Below are 15,949 nucleotides of genomic sequence, written 5' to 3' on the forward strand. Positions count from 1 at the left end.
CTTGGGAAGGGATAAGATCACTTGTACTGGAGGGGATTTTGCTTCCCTCTGGTCAGGTCTCCAGTATCACACTGGTGTTTCTAACAGCTCCCTCCTGTTTGAACACACTGCCAGCACGGTCAGTTAGACTCTGCTCTTTAATGTGCTATTTCTTTCAACGTTGCCATCCCCAACCTCAAACTCGACGCAGTGCTGCTTTAAGAAGGTCCTGCCACACAGCCCAGCACCACCCCCCTCGTTATCCTGAGGAGTAAGGCCTCAACTGGCAATAAGAACCAACCAAGGGAAGACTCTTGTGGCACTAAGAACCAACCAAGGGAAGACTCGTGGTGCTAAGAACCAACCAAGGGAAGACTTGTGGTGCTAAGAACCAACCAAGGGAAGACTCTTGCAGTGCTAAGAACCAAGGGAAGACTCTTGCGGCCTTCCTAGTGGAAATGGCAGCAATGACAGAGGGCAGCGTAGCTACTGCGGTGGTTTGGGTTGCATCCCTGATGAAATAACAGCATGGAGATGAGAGAAAGGGTTAATCTTTCTCCCCAGCAGGGCTAGAAGCGCTTCATCTGGCGGCGTTCTTGGCGGCGTTGCTTCTTCTCATTTTGTTCCTGACCGGCAGGTGAAGACTCAGCTGTAAACCAGGGCCCCAGGATGTTCACCCACAGCAGGTAGAGAGCACGCCCCGGAGCCTGCAACACACACGTGGCACAAACCTGGTCACACTGGGGCTGCTCCCACTGAGGAAGACAAAGGAGTTGGAGTATCTCTCCAGGGTGGATCACAGGATGCACGGAAATCAAAGGCAGGCATCCAGTATACATGGCCTGACTTCATATGGTTTAAGAACTTGCACACGTATCCGGGACTTAAGTTTCATATAGGGAAAGCCCAGCATCAGATCTGAATTAGCTCCATCTGCTCAAACATTCTGCCTCTCCGTCTTTCAGAAAACACACATTTCTCTGAATTAAACAAATGTTACCCAGATGGTCTCCAGGGGATAGTCAGGGTCTAGGCTGCCCTCTGCCAGACCAGTTAGAAAGAAACATGTGAGTATGGACTGAAAAGAGATGAGCTTTCTAAGATTCACTGGCACAGGTTGCCCAGAGAAGCTGTGGCTGCTCCATCCCTGGCGGTGTTCAAGGCCAAGCTGGACAGGGCTTGGAGTAACCTGCTCTAGTGGAAGGTGTTCCTGCCCATGGCAGGGGTTGGAACTGGATGAGCTTTAAGGTCACTTCCAACCCAAACCATCCTATGATTCTATGATAAGATTGCCTTATGTACTGTTGTGGGATATAGTCAAAGCAAATCTGGGATTTTTTAACTAACTGGAGATTTTCTGATCTTCCGCAAAAGCAGTTTTAGCTACAGGAACATGGCAAATGTGTCAGGAGTAGAAAGAGTCTGGTGTGTTAAGAGGAAATCAAAGCCTAGAGTGTTTTATCTACCAAGCAACCCGGTGTCCAGCAGTTCCCAGCCTCAGACTGTGCTGGTGAATGACTGAGAAAATCAAAGAAGAAACACAGTCTGTTAGTCACAGTCACAAGAAGGCTCTACACACAAAGATATCTTTGATCTGCCTGTTTCTTGTTGCCCTTTCACAGGACCAAAGAGGAAGGCCAGGGCCAGCAATATCCAGAAGGATCAGGACTTCTTTCCCTTGTATGGCCTCGTTTTTAACAAGATTTGACAGGGAGATTAAGACACTTATCAGAAAACAGTTTTGGCCTGAAACAGGACACTGAAATGAAATGGATAAATGTCCCCAGTCTTGAACGCACGGACAATGTAGAGTGAGAAGGACAACCACAGGGGCTTACCAAGAGCCAGAAGTACCAGAGGTAGAGAGAGAAGCAGCTCAGCACTTGGACTATGGCTGTCAGCAGGATCACATCCTTGAGGTGCCTAAGGGAAGAAAAGCAAAACATGAACCTTCCATTCCAGGCCCTGCTGCACACACAAGCTCCTCTGGCACCAGAGCCTGTCTGTGCTGTCTCCAGGGAGCAGCTCTGCCTGCCCACTGTGGCTCTGCTTGGCCGCACAGGGTAATCCAGAAGAATCAGAGCAGTAAACAACAAAAATAAATGGATCTGATGAGTTAAAGAGCCAGGCTTCCTATGAAAAGGGACATGGAGAAAGCTGAGGAATGCAGGGGGGTGGAAATCAGCAACAAAACCACTTCCCCCACAGTATGCAGCAGCAGACAGTGCCTGCTGATTTGACACTTATCATGGCATGAAGCTGAGCTGCTCACAGCTGGCTGCACTGAAGGGAAATATGCATCTTCCCCATGCCATTTCACAGACACTTGGAGTCACCAAAGGGCTAGGTGCTGCATGGACAAGCACACCATGGCCTGCGTGGGGAGCTACAGCAAGATGGCTCCCTCTCCCCTCCTGCTTATCTGACCCTGGGATCTTCCACACCAGCCTGAGGCAGAGCCAAGAGCAGATACGGAGGGGAACAAGCTGCCCACACTTAAACTACTGCTCTCAGGACACCTGACAGCCAGCAGAAGTGAGCAGGTATTAGTTTTTTCAACAGGAGTCATGGGACATATCATGGAGGGTTAGAAAACACCAACTCTTTCACTCCCATTAAATCATTATCTGCCAGAGCAAGGAACACTTGAGCCAAATCCAAGAATGGGGTCAAGAAGACAAAGGCAAAGTAATCAAATAGCTTGTCTCATTCTGGGCAGCACAGCAAAGTGACCACAAACAGCTGGTTAAGGCTGCGACACCATCATCAGCTCAAGACACTGCAGAATCCACCATCAACAGCTCCATGACCAGACACTGAGGTGCGGAAATCTTGCGCATCACCAGAGGACACAGGGGTGATGGCAGAGCTCCCACAGAAACAGCTCTCTCAGGGACCAGCAAGGTCTCCTTCCTTAATTCCAGAGGAACACAAAAATCTGCTTCAATTACAGACAGCAAGAGGCAACCACCACCAAATCCACAGCATTCCAGAAGCAGCTCCAAAAGAGGACAAGTTCATCTGCTACAGCACACTCAGCCGAGGGGCAGGAAAACATCCCCTGCATTTTGGAAGTAACCACTAGCCTGGAGTAGTTCCACCATCCCCAAAGTGGCAATTTAGAGCTGACAAACGGACACAGCCAACAGGAGGAGCACAGAGTGTTTGTTAACACTTTGTGCTGATGTACCAGCAGGGTTAAACTCTCAAGGCTAAGGGTTCTGCAGAGGTACAAAGGCACAGGGTAAGGATGGGAACTTGGGCTGTACAACTTTTGAGAGCTCAGCCTCCCCTGTGCTTTGCACAGCCTGTGCCTTGGACAAGCATCAATTCATTTTAATGTATTATAAAACTCACCCCAACAGTGTGTTGCTCAGGCAGAAAAACCTCAGCACTGCAGTACTTGTCACCTTTTTACAGCAGGTAACGGGATCCATTGTCAACTCCTGTCAGTCATTTCCCTTGGCACTACCATCACACATCTGCGTGGGGCAAGTATCATGGCATCCACCCTGCCTTGATGCCTTACACACCTCCCAAAGGCACCTCCCTCAACCAGGATACCCCAGATGACACCAAACTTCTGTATTTTCCTTATTCGACTGTCCCATGGTGCCATTCACAAAAAAGGTACCCAAAACACAGAATCCCAGACAGACAGTGTTGGAAGGGATCTTAAAGCTCATCCAGTTTCAACCCCCTGCCATGCGCAACAACACCTTCCACTAGACCAGGTTGAGCCAGAACAGTGTAAAATGGGAGAAAAATGCTCAGATGACCATCAGGAAAGAGAAATCACTATAGGATGCAGAGGGCATAAAGCACCCAGTTTACAAGTCACACTAGAAATAACTCCTTCTTCCTGGCCACCTCGTTCCTTGGCTCTTACACCAGGCATCCAAGTCTCTCTGGCTCCCTCTCCTGGCCACCTCGTTCCTTGGCGCTTACACCAGGCATCCAAGTCTCTCTGGCTCTCTCTCCTGGCCACCTCGTTCCTTGGCTTACACCAGGCATCCAAGTCTCTCTGGCTGCCAGGTAGCAGATCTACTATTCCACTAACAAAACCAGAGATGAGCTCATTCTGTGCAGACAGCAAATTCTGTGCTGCACAAGCTCTGCCTGCTGGTAACACCTGCTAGCTGCAGGAACAAGGCTCATGTTAAAAAAAAACCAGAAGTGTATTACTCAATAGATGGCCCTTCCAGCACTTGATGTGATGTACCAGGCTCAGCTGGAAGCACCCTCAAAAAAGCCTGCCAGCAACAAGATGGAGATAAACCTGAAATCATAAACCAGAGATGTGGGAGGGAAGGGGACAAGGACTCCAGGTACCTCGCTCAGCACACACTTAAGAACCCCAGCAGAAGATGGGCCAGCAGATGGAGGCTGAGGGCAAGGAGACAGAGAGCAAAGCCATGTGTCCACAACCGCTTGGCAGTTTCCTGTAACTAGTGTGAGGGTGGCTGTTAGGAAACACGTAAATCTAGAAGCTGTTTCTCCTGCTTCAGTACTGTTGTCTCCTTATTTTATGTAACAGAGCTCTTCAGGAATTGCCATTGTGTGTTGTTTGACCAAGCATTAGAGCACTGCGAAGAACACCGGACATGCAAACACTTGGTGCTGTCTGCAGACAGGCATGAAGCATTCACAAGCACAGGGAGAAGAAAAGGCTGAGGAGATGAGAGAAGCTGGTAAAGGCCATGTTGGATAGGGCTTGGAGCAACCTGCTCTAGTGGAGGGTGTCTCTGCCTGTGGCAGGGGGTTGAAACTGGGTGAGCTTTAAAGTCCCTTCCAAGCCAAACCACTCTGGTTCTATGATTCTAAGACACGGAGGAGGTCTGCTAGTGCGTAGAACAGTTCTAGGTGCAGCCAGGATGGGGTAACTAGCAGCCTTTCTGCTCTGTCGAGCACTACCTTCAGTGCTGGTTTAAAAAGGAATGTACGCACCTCTGTGTTGCAGAAACATGGACAGCATCAGCATTGTTTCTGCACTGAAAGATGGCTGTAAGCTGCTTCAGCTGAACCATTTGGGATCTCTTACCTGTGTGCCTCAGCCCTTCAGAGAGTGGCTGTTCTAGGCTGACATACCCACACAGCAGCTGGTGACTAGCGCAAGCCAGGCAAAGCATACAGATAATGAGGGAGAAGTTCTTTACTGTGAGGGTGGAGAGGCACTGGAACTGGCTGCCCAGAGAAGTGGTAAATGCTCCATCCCTGGCCGTGTTTAAGGCCAGGTTGGAGCAACCTGGTCTAGTGGAAGGTGTCTCTGTCTGTGGCAGGGGGCTAGAACTGGGTGATCTTTAGGGCCTTTCCAACACAAACCAGTCCCTGATTCTATGATTCGCAGATGAAACAACCTCAGCTCCCCTCACACCTGTGGGCAAGCTGAGGTAGGAGCAGAGGCCTGGGCTCTCCCGGCTCTGTGAACACGCTCAGGCAGCAGGTCCTGCTCACCTGGGCTCGGGTGGACACTCACTCTGCCATCCCCTGCTCCATATTCAGGTCAATTCCCCCGTCGGCAAGGCTGCCATCATCTGTGAAAGACGGCTTTGCCATGGAGCTCATGGACCGGTAGCTTGTGCCGTACACCACGCAGCTGAAGATGAAGGCTACCTGCAGCAAGGCAACAGCCGTCAGCCGCCAGACCCGCCACCCTCCCGCGGCACAGCCGGGAAAGGCAGCGGAGCCGCCGCAGCTCACCCATGTCCAAGCGGAGGCGGAGGGGTAGAAGATGACCAAGTTCACCACGGCGTAGAGAGCCTGCGAACAGAGTACGGCCCGCGTCAGCACGGCCCGGCCCGGCACGGCCCGGCCCTTCCCGCCCGCCCGGGCACTCACGGAGGCCGCCAGGATGATGCGGAGGTAGAAGCGCAGCGTCTCCCGGTTCTCCTCGAAGATCTGCTTCTTGCCTTTGGTGCCCGCCTTCCCCTTGGGCTGCGGAGCCAAGAGAGGCCAAGGTCAGCGGCTTCCCGGGGCCCCCGCGTCCCCGGAACCCCGCGCCCCGGCCCCGCCACTCACCGCCATTGCCGCACCGGCTCCGCGCTCCGCTTCCGGACCCGCCGGAAGGGACCCGCAAATGGCGGCCGGGGCTTCCGGCGGGACTCGCGTCAGGCGCTTTTGCAGCTGCCCCCCCCGGGGCGGGCGGTCTCCGCCTGCCAGCCCAGCGCATACCGCGGCTGCGCAGGCGCGGGGTAGGTGCCCCTCTTCCGTCCCCGCTCCGTGCCCGGCGCTGGCTCTCGGGAGCCGCAGCACCCACCCGCGTCAGGGCCCTGCTCCCTCCGGAGCTCCGCTGACTCCCAGAGGTGGTGGGGTGCATGGAGGGGCTGCAGGGCCCTGCGGGGCAGCGGCCTTCCGCACACTGCCCTCACCAGCCTCGGCTCCCCCGTAGCAGCCTCTGTATAGCAGGGATGCTGCTCTCCAAGCTTCAAACCTAGCACTGGCCTGTTCGCAGGAGCTGAGACTGGCCCAAGTTGATCCCTGCAGCACACCTAAGCCTTCTGTGATGGAACTGGCCTTACCAGCCGCCCCACTGCCACCTTCCTGGTAACAGTCCTTCCTTGGCAGGGCTGGGGTAAAAGTTGGCCTTGGCCTTAAAGGTCTTTTCCAACCTGGTTGATTCTATGATTCCTCAGGTGAGGAATGGTGACAGGACTCCATGCCTGCACCTCAGCACCAGGAACCTGCCAGCCCTCCAGCCTTCATGGCCAGTGCTGCAGCTCCCACCCCACCATCCTGTTCTTGCCTGCTTTGACCCTTTTCATAGGATCCCAGGTGGGATCCTGGTTTGGGCAGGAAGGGACCTTAAAGCTCACGCAGTTCCAACCGCCTGCCATGGGCAGGGACACCTTCCACTAGAGCAGGTTACTCCAAGCCCCGTCCAGCCTGGCCTTGAGCACTGCCAGGGATGGGGCAGCCACAGCTTCTCTGGGCAACCTGTGCCAGGGCCTCAGCACCCTCACAGGGAAGAACTTCTGCCTTGTATCTAACCTGAACTTCCCCTGTTTCTGTTTAAACCCATCACCCCTTGTCTTATCACTACAGTCCCTCCCCAGCATCCCTATAGGCCCCCTTCAGGTACTGGAAGGCTGCTATGAGGTCCCCACGCAGCCTTCTCTTCTCCAGGCTGAACAGCCCCAACTTTTTCAGCCTGTCTTCGTACAGGAGGTGCTCCAGTCCCCTGATCATCCTCGTGGACCTCCTCTGGACTTGCTCCAGCAGCTCCATGTCCTTCTTATGTGGGGACACCAGAACTGCACACCGTGCTCCAAGTGGAGTCTCACAAGGGTAGAGCAGAGAGGCAAGATCACCAAGATCACTTTTTGCGCAAGCCCTACCGCAAACCTTTGGCAAGAACACAGCTGTGAGTTCTCCACAAGTATTTATTGTCCCAGTACATGGGGAGCAGAGGCACGGCCAAGCCCTGGTGCCCGGCAGCAGCCACTGTAACCGCAGCACCCCTGGAGAAGCTGTAGGCACGAGAAGGTGTGGGGCACCATAGGGGGAGGTAGCTCATCATGGTGCAGTAGTGCAGCAGCATGCCTAAAGTGTGCAAGTATCTGCTCAGGGCAGGCAAAGGCACTAGGACTGGCACAACGCCACAGCACCGAGCAGCGAGTACAGACCAGAGTCTCCTCCTTGCACCAGGTATGGTGGCAGTGGGCCCCTGCCCAGCTGATGAGGTGCTGGGGAGAGGGAGATTGTACCCTAAAGACACCCCTTCCAGGACAGGGAACACACAGGGCTCAGTGAAAAACCATTTCAGTGCAGGAGGGGCCTAGCTGGGCAGGCACATGATGCTCTGGAGATGACATCTGCTCACCAAACCAAGGGGAAAGGGGCTTTTATCATTTTTCTAACCATGTTTTTTGTCAAGAGAGGATCCCCTGCACTCATGAGGAGAGTCAGGCAACATGGATTCGTACCTTTGTAGTGCTGACCCCCCTCCAGCTGTCCCAGAGCTGCCAGCACCTTTATTTCAGCCCTATCTTTGCCCTCTCTGCTCAAAGCCTGGCAGTGGTGGGGGGTCAGCACCGCCCCAGAGGTGTTCAGCTGCCTGCAAAGTATATAGTCTTGCCTGTGGCATGGGGGCAAAGCAGACGGGTCACCCCACCTTAAACAAGAGTCTGATGCTCGGTGGCTCATCCCTGTGCTTCCACAGGAGGGCAAGACACAGGTAGGGAAGGGCAGGCCGTTCACCCCGGGATGGGCAAGGTGCAGGCAGCATGTGCCCAAACCCCTAGCCAGTACCTGGGCATGTCCCTTTGGACTGGAGATGAGGGACAAAGAATAGGGGAATGGGGTTGATTTGGGGGGGCGTAAGAGAGAACTGGGCACAAGGAGGAACTCACTGCTCTGTGTGGCTGAAGTCATAGCAGAAATTTAAGTTGCTGGGGGCCTTTGGGATGGGAGGAGGGGAGTCGGGGATGCTGATGTTTTCCAGGTCCAGGAGCCGCAGCTTGAGCTCCATGGACAGCAGGACATCAAGGTCCGTCTGCGTTCGTTCACTCGTCATCTCCTTGCCGAGGAGCACGTTCAGCCCATCCGTCCAAAGGCAGAACTGGGGAAACAGCACAGCCACCTCTGCTAGCAGCTCAAGAAGCCACCTCTCCTCTCCTGTGGCTCCCATCCCAGGGCCACACATGTGCAAATCCCTTCCTTCCTTGCTGTCCCCTGGCAGGGACAACTGGCTGCAGTGGGCCCATGGAGCTCACCTCGTACCGGGTTGGGGCAATGAAGTTGAGGCAGTATTCCTCCATATCATACACAATGGAGAAGGCCAGCTCCAGTACATCCTGTACAGGGGTTACATAGCTTCTCAGCTGTGCTCTTTCCAACCGTGGTGGGGTTCAGGGCAGGAGCTGCCTCCCAGCCTCCTCCTCTGTGCCCCAGGAGACCCAAGAGGTCTCCAGTCTCAAGCCACTTCCTCCAGGAAACCACCCAACCTGACACCATCCACCCACCACCAAAACCCATCACCAGATGTGGAGGGCAGTGTGCCAAGTCCGCTGTGCAGAGCCAGGGTGTAGTGGGAGGTGCTGACCTTGTTCTGCTTCCCGGAGCTCTTCTCCTTTGTGTGCGGACACTCCTTCCCCACGAGCAGCATCTTCATGTCCGCAATAGGAACTGGGGCAAGCAGAGGAGCTGTCAGCACCCGCTCTCCTCTCCTTTTCTCCAGGTCCCCAGAGCCCAGCAGAGCCCAGGTATGGGGGCTCACAGCCATTCACAGCTCGGGGAAGGGAAGGAGGCTCCATAAAGCCCCACTGGAGAGCCAGCACACACCAGCGGGCACTGGGCCAGGAGGCAGCAGCCATGCAGAGGGACAATTCCTACGTTAAGGCATCCCCAGCATGTCACAACTGGGGTGGGCAGAGGGCTCCCTCCCTCCTTCCCACCCTCTCCTCTTCATCACCTACTTTTCTCCAGCAGGCTCTCAATGGGGGGAGAGTGCACCCCCTCCTCCACGTCCCCATAGTGCAGCACCTTGTGGTTGGGTGATAGGCGGCAGTACCAGAGCTTGTCTGCAGCAGAAAGGACGTCAGAAAGTGCTCAGCCTCTCCCACTGAGGGCCCCTTCCTGGGTGGACACCCCACTTGGTCCTACTCCGTAGGTTAGCCCACATCAGCCATCCAGGGAGCCAGGCACACTACTCCCCACAGATTAACTGTGCAGATTCATCCCCAGTGGCAGCGGACATGGGGACAAGCCTCTGTCCCCTCCCAGGACCCCCATCCAGGAGCAGAGTGCTGCACTCACCCTGCCTGCGGCGGCTGCTGATCTTGCGGAAGAGGGTGCCCTCGCAGAGGTGCAGCAGGCGCTGCTGTCGGACCAGCTCCAGCAGCTCCGGCTTCAGCCTCTCACGCAGCTCCCTGGGGTGAGAACCAGAGAAGAGGAGCATGGCAGCTTCACCAGGCGTTCACTGACCTCCTCAAACCCCCAGCATCTGTCCCTACAGTCCCCAGCCCCGCCTACAGCTCACTCACAGCACGGGCACAGCCAGCGTCTCCTCCTGGTGCAGTCGCTCTGTCTGCCGCAGCTTCAGGATCTCGCTGTAGTTCAGTGCATTCACTCGGGTCTTGAACAGCTCCAGGGAGGTGGGCTTGAGGGACAGGGTCCTGGTGATCTGCTCCCGCACAACCTGCAGCACCTACAGGGCCCAGGATGTCACCCCCAGTCTGGTGATGCTCCCCAGAGACCCTGAATTTGTGCACAGTTCCCATTCAGGACCCCAGTGTTCCCTCACACCTTATCAAAGTCCTCCTGGGTAGCACGCATCTCCTTCCAGGTCTTGTTCACCAGTTGGATGCAGATGCAGAAGAGCTCTTCAAAGAAATGATCCTGCCCGAAGAACATAGGGTAAAAGGCCTGAGCAGTCTCCGAGCCTGTGGTGAAAAGGACAGATGACGCCAGACTCCCCAGTTTATCCAGGGGACTTCAATGTCCAGGAGACCCTGGACATTTCCCAGACCCTTTCCCTGCTGTAGGCCACACCAGTGGCCTACTGGCCCTGTGCTCACAGTCCCCTGCCCTGGCAGCTTGTCCCCATTCCTGCCAGGCAGCAGGGCAGGGAAGAAAAGCCAGGGTGCACACATACATGGCTCTCCAATGTGCAGGATCTCGCAAAGGATCAGGGTGAGCTGGATGCTGCTTCGAGCAAAGGGGCACTCATGTTTGTCTTCCCGGCTGCTGTTTTCAAGGACAAACTGAAGGAGAAGGCAGTGGACTCAGAGGGCAGCCCCAACAGTGGGGCTCCTCCTGAACTTCCTAGTCAAGCTCTCCCCGCAGGTTAAGCCATTCCTAAGAGAAGTAGTTAGCTCTTCCCAAACACCAGCCCCAGCCTCCTCCTTTCCCTGCTGCTGTGCAGGAGCTGATGACAGGTAAAGTGGGTGGCAGCATGGCTAATGGCTAGTTTCATCCAAATCGTCCTAGACTGCTCAGGTATGAACAAGGCCTGGAAACCAAAATAACTTATGGTTATACAAAATAACTCAGTGCCACCAGCCTCAAATAGCTGCTCCTACTCACAAGGAGGACTCAGCTCAATCTGAAACAGGGCAGCAGTAGGACACTTGCCCAAAAGGTACATCCTTGCCTGGCTTTGGCCAGGGACAGGTCACAGGGAAAGGAAAAGAAGGAGATCCACCAGCATGTCTACACCAGAGTTCTTTAGGAGAGAGTACGCACCCTGCTATAGGCATTAGGGGTGTGCTTGGAGAAATACACCATGTTGTCAAGGGCAAGGAGACCTGGTGGGGCACGGCGGAGGTCCTCTGCTGGGTTGCTGTTGTTCTAGGAGGACATAGAAGGATGCAATTTAGCAGCTGCTTTGTTAGAGCAGCAGAGTCCTCCCAGCACAGCCATGGAGTTTGCCTTTGAGTCCTGGCAGCTAAACTTGCTGTTTAGGAGTATCACGGGAGCTGAGGGAGGTACCACATGGAGGCCCATCAGATCAGCAGGAACATGAGGCTTAGGGGAGCCATCAGAAGGTGCTCCAGAGCACAAGGCTGGGGAAGGGATGCAGGGGAACACACCACAAAGCCCAGTTTGCGGAACTCCTTGGCACACAGGGATCGTCGGCGCTCAGTGCTGAAGCTGCTGGCAGGCACCTCACTCTCTGACTCAAAGGCAGTTTGACGCAGCGACTGGAGAAGGTCCCGCTGTTCCTGGTGGGAGAGCGGAGAGGAGGGAATGCTGGGGAGCATCATGGGACCAGGTTCTCTCAGGACAAACCGACAATGAAATCACATGTGCTGGGTTCGCCAAAAGGCAAACCTTCACCCGCCTCTACTTGCACAGGTGGAGGAGCCCAAGGCCACACTCAAAAGGAGAACACTCCCAGACCTGGGAGTAGGGATCCATGGAGGTCCTCATACGGCGCTCACACAGGTTGAGGCTGACAGACTGCAGCACATACAGGTAATGGGCCATCTCGTCCCCCAGCGGCTCGGAGCTGTGTATGATGTTCTACAGGAGACCGTGAGTGAGAAGGGTCCCCCAGGCTGCTTCTCCCAGTTCTTCCAAGCCCAGGGCCCAACAGCCAAAGCCTGGCAGGTTCTGACAAGGGTGCAACTCTGGGCACACGGGTGCAAATGCAGCAGAACCCATCAAGGAAGGCATCAAGGAAGGGGTGTGAGGCACATAAGCAACCCAACCAGGCACTGTCACCAAAGGCTGGGGAGGAAGGATAGAGGATGAAGCACAGAGCAGACCCTTGCAGAACCCCAGCTCCTCACCTTGTGGATAAACTGCCTGATGTTCTTCCCCCTCAGGTACTCCATCATGTCCTACGAAGGGATGAGGCTGTGAGATGCTCCCCAGCTCAGCACACCATCATTTCCCCCCAGAAAAGCCACTGTTCCCTCTGCAGACTCACTTCCCTGCTATGCCTGGCTTTGGGCCACAGCCATGGTGATGACAGAAAGGAACCAGCATTCTCTGGAATGGCACTGGTGAGCAGGAGACCTGTCCCCAGCTCCCACTGCCCTGGAAGACAGGACTAGCCCACTTCAGTGGGGCTCAAAGAGATCCTGCCCCACCCAGCTGCCAGGGCAGGTTGTGTTGGTCAAGGACAAGAGGCAGAGCTGACTTTTAAACCTCTCACCATCCCAGACAGCACAAACACTGCTCCAGAGGACCCAGCTGCCTAAGAGCCCATCATGGGGCACTGTCACCAGCCCTGTCACCATCCGGTCCTGTCTCCTGCCTCATCCCTTACCCGCCGCTCGGCATTAGTCGCAGCCAGCAGTAGCGCAATGAGCAGGGCCATCGCCTTCAGCTGCAACTGGACGTTTGTCCTGCAGGAGGAGGAGGAGAGTCACCAGCTCTGAGCACGGTCTTTCCCTCCCCAAGGCAGAGTCCTCTCCCCACCTCACTGCCAGACCCCACTGCATGGAGCTGGGAGACCCAGAGAGGCCAGAGCCATGAGTGAGCAGCTGCTGACAACAGGGCCAAGGGTGAGATGGTGCCCACAGCTGATGCTGCAGAGCACCCATGGATGGGGCAGATACTGCTCTGCTTACACCCATGGGTGCAGCATTTTGGAGCAGCAGGAAAACCCAGGGTGAGCAGCAGACTCCTGCCTGGCAGGAGCTCTGGGCACAAGCCTCTCCATTTTCTAGCAGCAAACCAAACAACTCCATACTGAAGAGATGCAGAGATGCGAGGAGCATGAGGGAACAAAGGACCTGCCATAGCTGAGGGATTTAACAAACAGTACAGCACCACCACCCGAGTCACAGGGTGTTCACTCCTGCTCCTAAATACACCAGGGAAAGGGAAGGAAGAGCCAGCACCAGTACAACAGCAGGTCAGCTAAAGAACTGAAATATCTGAATGGAACAGGCCATGAATGAAGGAATCTACCCTGGAAAAAGGATGGTGTTAGGACAGTACATCCCTTCCCCACAAGTTGTTTGAGGAAGGGACAGTACAACATTGTGCCAGAGACAATCAGTGAGACCTGGAGAAAGCCCCTCTAGCTCCTCCCCACCAGCTTTGTGATGGGGACAAATGATGCTGCAGCCTCTCCACTTACACCTGCAGGTGGGTGAGAAGGCGATCCAACGTCACTTCTTTTTTGACTAGCTCAAAGAGAAGGCGACTGGTAGGCACCATGTTCTCCAAGATAGACAAGGAGAGCTGCTGGATGGATGCATCCACCACACTCATATTGACGTAACTCACTATCTATGAGATACAAAACCATTTGCCGACAGCAGGCCGAGCCTGGGTGATGAGGGTAACAAGGAATCCGAAGGGCATGGGCTGCGGAGACTGCAAAAGACACTTACCTTCTTGATGAAGGCTGCACTAAGAGTCTCCCAGGAAACAAAATCATGCTCCATCAGCTCCATGAAGGCCTTCAGGGTGTGAGCCAGCATCTCCCCTGTACTGGAGTGACAGGTGAGCAAATGCAGTGAGGACAGCTCCAGACAACCCACAGTCACCACCATAAGATGGGAGTGCAGTTTCACATTGGTGGGTATGTTAGAAACAGCTGGAGAAGCAGTGAGCAGGAGAAAAAAGCTAAGAGCCACTGTCGGGTAAGAAATGGAGCTCTCACTTAACCATGTCATGAAGGTGACCCAGGGGAAGTTCAACAGTTTCTGGAAAGCTGTGTTACCACCATACCGTAGACAAACCCTCGGGAAAACCAAACCACCCAAATCCCTCTCCCTGCTTCCACGAAACACGTGCTGCGCTGCCTGAGTTCAGAGGCCACATCTTCTGTGAGGCAGGAGCTCAGAGGAGATGCACTATCACTTCCTGGAAGAGTCAAGCAGACACCAGTATTTGGCAGCCAGGCGTTTCTTGAGCTGCCTGCAGATCTCTCACAGCTCAGACAGAGCCTCAGGACAGAGGAATTATTTGGTGTGGCAGGAATAACAGCAGTGGAACCTAGGATCATCACAAGAGGCTTCCTGGTAGAACAACCCATGAGGATGCAGATGACCCAGCCAGGGAATGGATAGGAGGTTCAAATTTGGTCACATTCACAAGGAGTGAGGACCACAGACTCGTGGGGATGTTCCACCAGCTGCCAGCGTGAAAGGACAGAGTCACATACCTGCAGGCAAGGAGCATGCAGAGCCAAGTGCCCTGCAACCACCCCTGCCTTTTATGCCAGAGCACCAGCAACAAGCCAGGAACATGAACAGAGTCCAGTCCAACACCCAGGTTAAAGCTCACTCGGCATTACCGAGGGAGAAAAAAAGTCAAGAACTGCAAGGGAAGTCCTCTCCTGATACTCACTCATTCCCTTCTTCCACTATATAGAAGATTTGTTTCAAGCCATTCCTGTTGATAAACTCCTGAGCAAAGGTCACGTCCTGGGAGAGGCTTGCAAGCTTCTTCAGTGAGTCAGTCTTCACATCTGAGTTGTTGCTCTGGATCCCACTGTACAAATGCTCTGCTTCTTGGTCCTACCAGGAAGGAAAGAATCAAGACAGCAAGGAGCTTGGAGAAGGCTGGAAGAGCTTAAGCACAAGTTTTAGAAAGAGGCTTAGGCTACAGCACCCTGGTGAGAATCTGGACCGAGAGAGAGCCACCAGAGCTGAGGAAGAGCTGAGGAAGGAGCTAATGCTAGGAACACTTGATGAGTTGTCCCACATGTCCAAAGCATCTCAAAATGATTTAGTTCCCCTTCAAACTCCCCCAAGCCCTGCTGAGGGAGAATGAAGGTTGAGAGAGGTCTTCTTCCCATGTTACTTCAGCTGGGTCTGGGGCACCATGAGAAGCCAGAAGTCACAGCAGAGAAGGAGACGGGGGTGGGGGGGAATATGGGGGAGCAGAGGGATGTACCGGGGAGGTGGTCAGCCGTAAAATGCTCCCGTTCTTGATGTCGCCTCGGTTCTGTGAGGAGAAAGGCAGCGGTGAGGCAGCGAGTGCCACGGCGGCGGCGCTGGGGCGGGCGGAGGGCGTCTCACCGACTCGGTGATGTAGGTCTGCCGCCCGTCCACGTACTGCAGCGCGTAGTGCTCGGCGTTGGGCAGGCTCCACCTGTGGCAACGGGCACCTAGTCACCGCACCGTGCAGGCAGGGCCGGTCCCCGCCGCGGTGGTGAGCGGCGGGTGCGATACTCACGCATCGCAGACGTCCTTGAGCACCGAGGCGAGGGGCTTGGTCTGCAAGCGACAGGGTTGCTGTGAGGCGGCGCTGGGGGCAGGGGGAGGGATCCGGGGGTGCCGGGTGGTACCTGGTGGAGCTCGATGAGCTGCGGGATGGCTCCCACCATTTGGATGGCTATCTTTACCACGTCCTTGGGCGGCGGCATGGCTCCTGTCTGCTCCCGACTCTCGCTGCGCCGCAGTTCCGGGTCACTGCAGCCGCCGCCACCGCCTCCCGTTGGGCCCTGAGGCCCTGCTGCCGCCACTTCCCAGCCCTGTTCCGTGCCCCGTTCCCCGCAGGCCCACCCCTCTCACCTGAGCTGACGCGGCCCGGTGAGACACACCTCCCAGGAGAATGCCCGGCCCCG

At 55.1% G+C, this 15,949-nt stretch overlaps 2 protein-coding genes across 8 annotated transcripts; both read right to left on the reverse strand.

Annotated features, from left to right (window-relative positions):
- Positions 1-118: 118 nt before the first annotated feature.
- TMEM208 (transmembrane protein 208) lies at positions 119-6,095 on the reverse strand. 3 transcript variants are annotated; one of them, XM_065664076.1, is made up of 6 exons: positions 5,998-6,094; positions 5,818-5,913; positions 5,680-5,739; positions 5,456-5,592; positions 1,818-1,902; positions 119-686 (listed from the first exon to the last, which is right to left on the reverse strand). In XM_065664076.1, the coding sequence occupies exons 1-6, from the start codon at positions 6,001-6,003 to the stop codon at positions 549-551; spliced, it is 522 nt and encodes a 173-aa protein (XP_065520148.1). In that variant the 5' UTR covers positions 6,004-6,094; the 3' UTR covers positions 119-548. The 3 variants fall into 3 exon arrangements, with proteins under 3 accessions (XP_065520148.1, XP_065520150.1, XP_065520147.1); XM_065664075.1 differs by lacking the exon at positions 119-686 and having other exon boundaries at positions 1,507-1,902; positions 5,998-6,095; XM_065664078.1 differs by lacking the exons at positions 5,818-5,913; positions 5,998-6,094 and having other exon boundaries at positions 5,456-5,588.
- A 1,245-nt stretch (positions 6,096-7,340) lies between these two features.
- On the reverse strand, positions 7,341-15,882 carry ELMO3 (engulfment and cell motility 3). 5 transcript variants are annotated; one of them, XM_065663895.1, is made up of 21 exons: positions 15,671-15,882; positions 15,559-15,599; positions 15,402-15,474; positions 15,277-15,327; positions 14,728-14,897; positions 13,767-13,866; positions 13,511-13,662; positions 12,692-12,770; positions 12,210-12,260; positions 11,818-11,940; positions 11,508-11,639; positions 11,161-11,265; positions 10,571-10,679; positions 10,222-10,358; positions 9,960-10,123; positions 9,733-9,845; positions 9,393-9,497; positions 9,020-9,102; positions 8,691-8,771; positions 8,328-8,536; positions 7,341-7,518 (listed from the first exon to the last, which is right to left on the reverse strand). In XM_065663895.1, the coding sequence occupies exons 1-21, from the start codon at positions 15,746-15,748 to the stop codon at positions 7,359-7,361; spliced, it is 2,316 nt and encodes a 771-aa protein (XP_065519967.1). In that variant the 5' UTR covers positions 15,749-15,882; the 3' UTR covers positions 7,341-7,358. The 5 variants fall into 5 exon arrangements, with proteins under 5 accessions (XP_065519967.1, XP_065519965.1, XP_065519968.1 ...); XM_065663893.1 differs by having other exon boundaries at positions 7,341-8,536; positions 15,671-15,850; XM_065663894.1 differs by lacking the exons at positions 7,341-7,518; positions 8,328-8,536; positions 8,691-8,771 and having other exon boundaries at positions 9,020-9,305; positions 15,671-15,851.
- Positions 15,883-15,949: the final 67 nt, after the last annotated feature.

The sequence above is a fragment of the Lathamus discolor genome, chromosome Z, assembly GCF_037157495.1.
Source record: "Lathamus discolor isolate bLatDis1 chromosome Z, bLatDis1.hap1, whole genome shotgun sequence".
NCBI lineage: Eukaryota > Metazoa > Chordata > Aves > Psittaciformes > Psittacidae > Lathamus > Lathamus discolor.

Excerpts from the sequence above, each read along its gene's own strand:
- ELMO3 (XM_065663895.1), bottom strand. The coding sequence starts at position 15,748 with ATGCCGCCGCCCAAGGACGTGGTAAAGATAGCCATCCAAATGGTGGGA. Across the intron at positions 13,867-14,727 it reads ATAGTGGAAGAAGGGAATGA|TACAGGGGAGATGCTGGCTC; the intron begins GTGAGTATCAGG and ends CTGTCACTCCAG. Across the intron at positions 12,771-13,510 it reads CTTCTCACCCACCTGCAGGT|GACAAACGTCCAGTTGCAGC; the intron begins GTAAGTGGAGAG and ends CTCCTCCTGCAG.
- TMEM208 (XM_065664075.1), bottom strand. Across the intron at positions 5,740-5,817 it reads GCATCATCCTGGCGGCCTCC|GCTCTCTACGCCGTGGTGAA; the intron begins GTGAGTGCCCGG and ends CTCTGTTCGCAG. Across the intron at positions 1,903-5,455 it reads ATGGAGCAGGGGATGGCAGA|GCACCTCAAGGATGTGATCC; the intron begins GTGAGTGTCCAC and ends TTCTTCCCTTAG.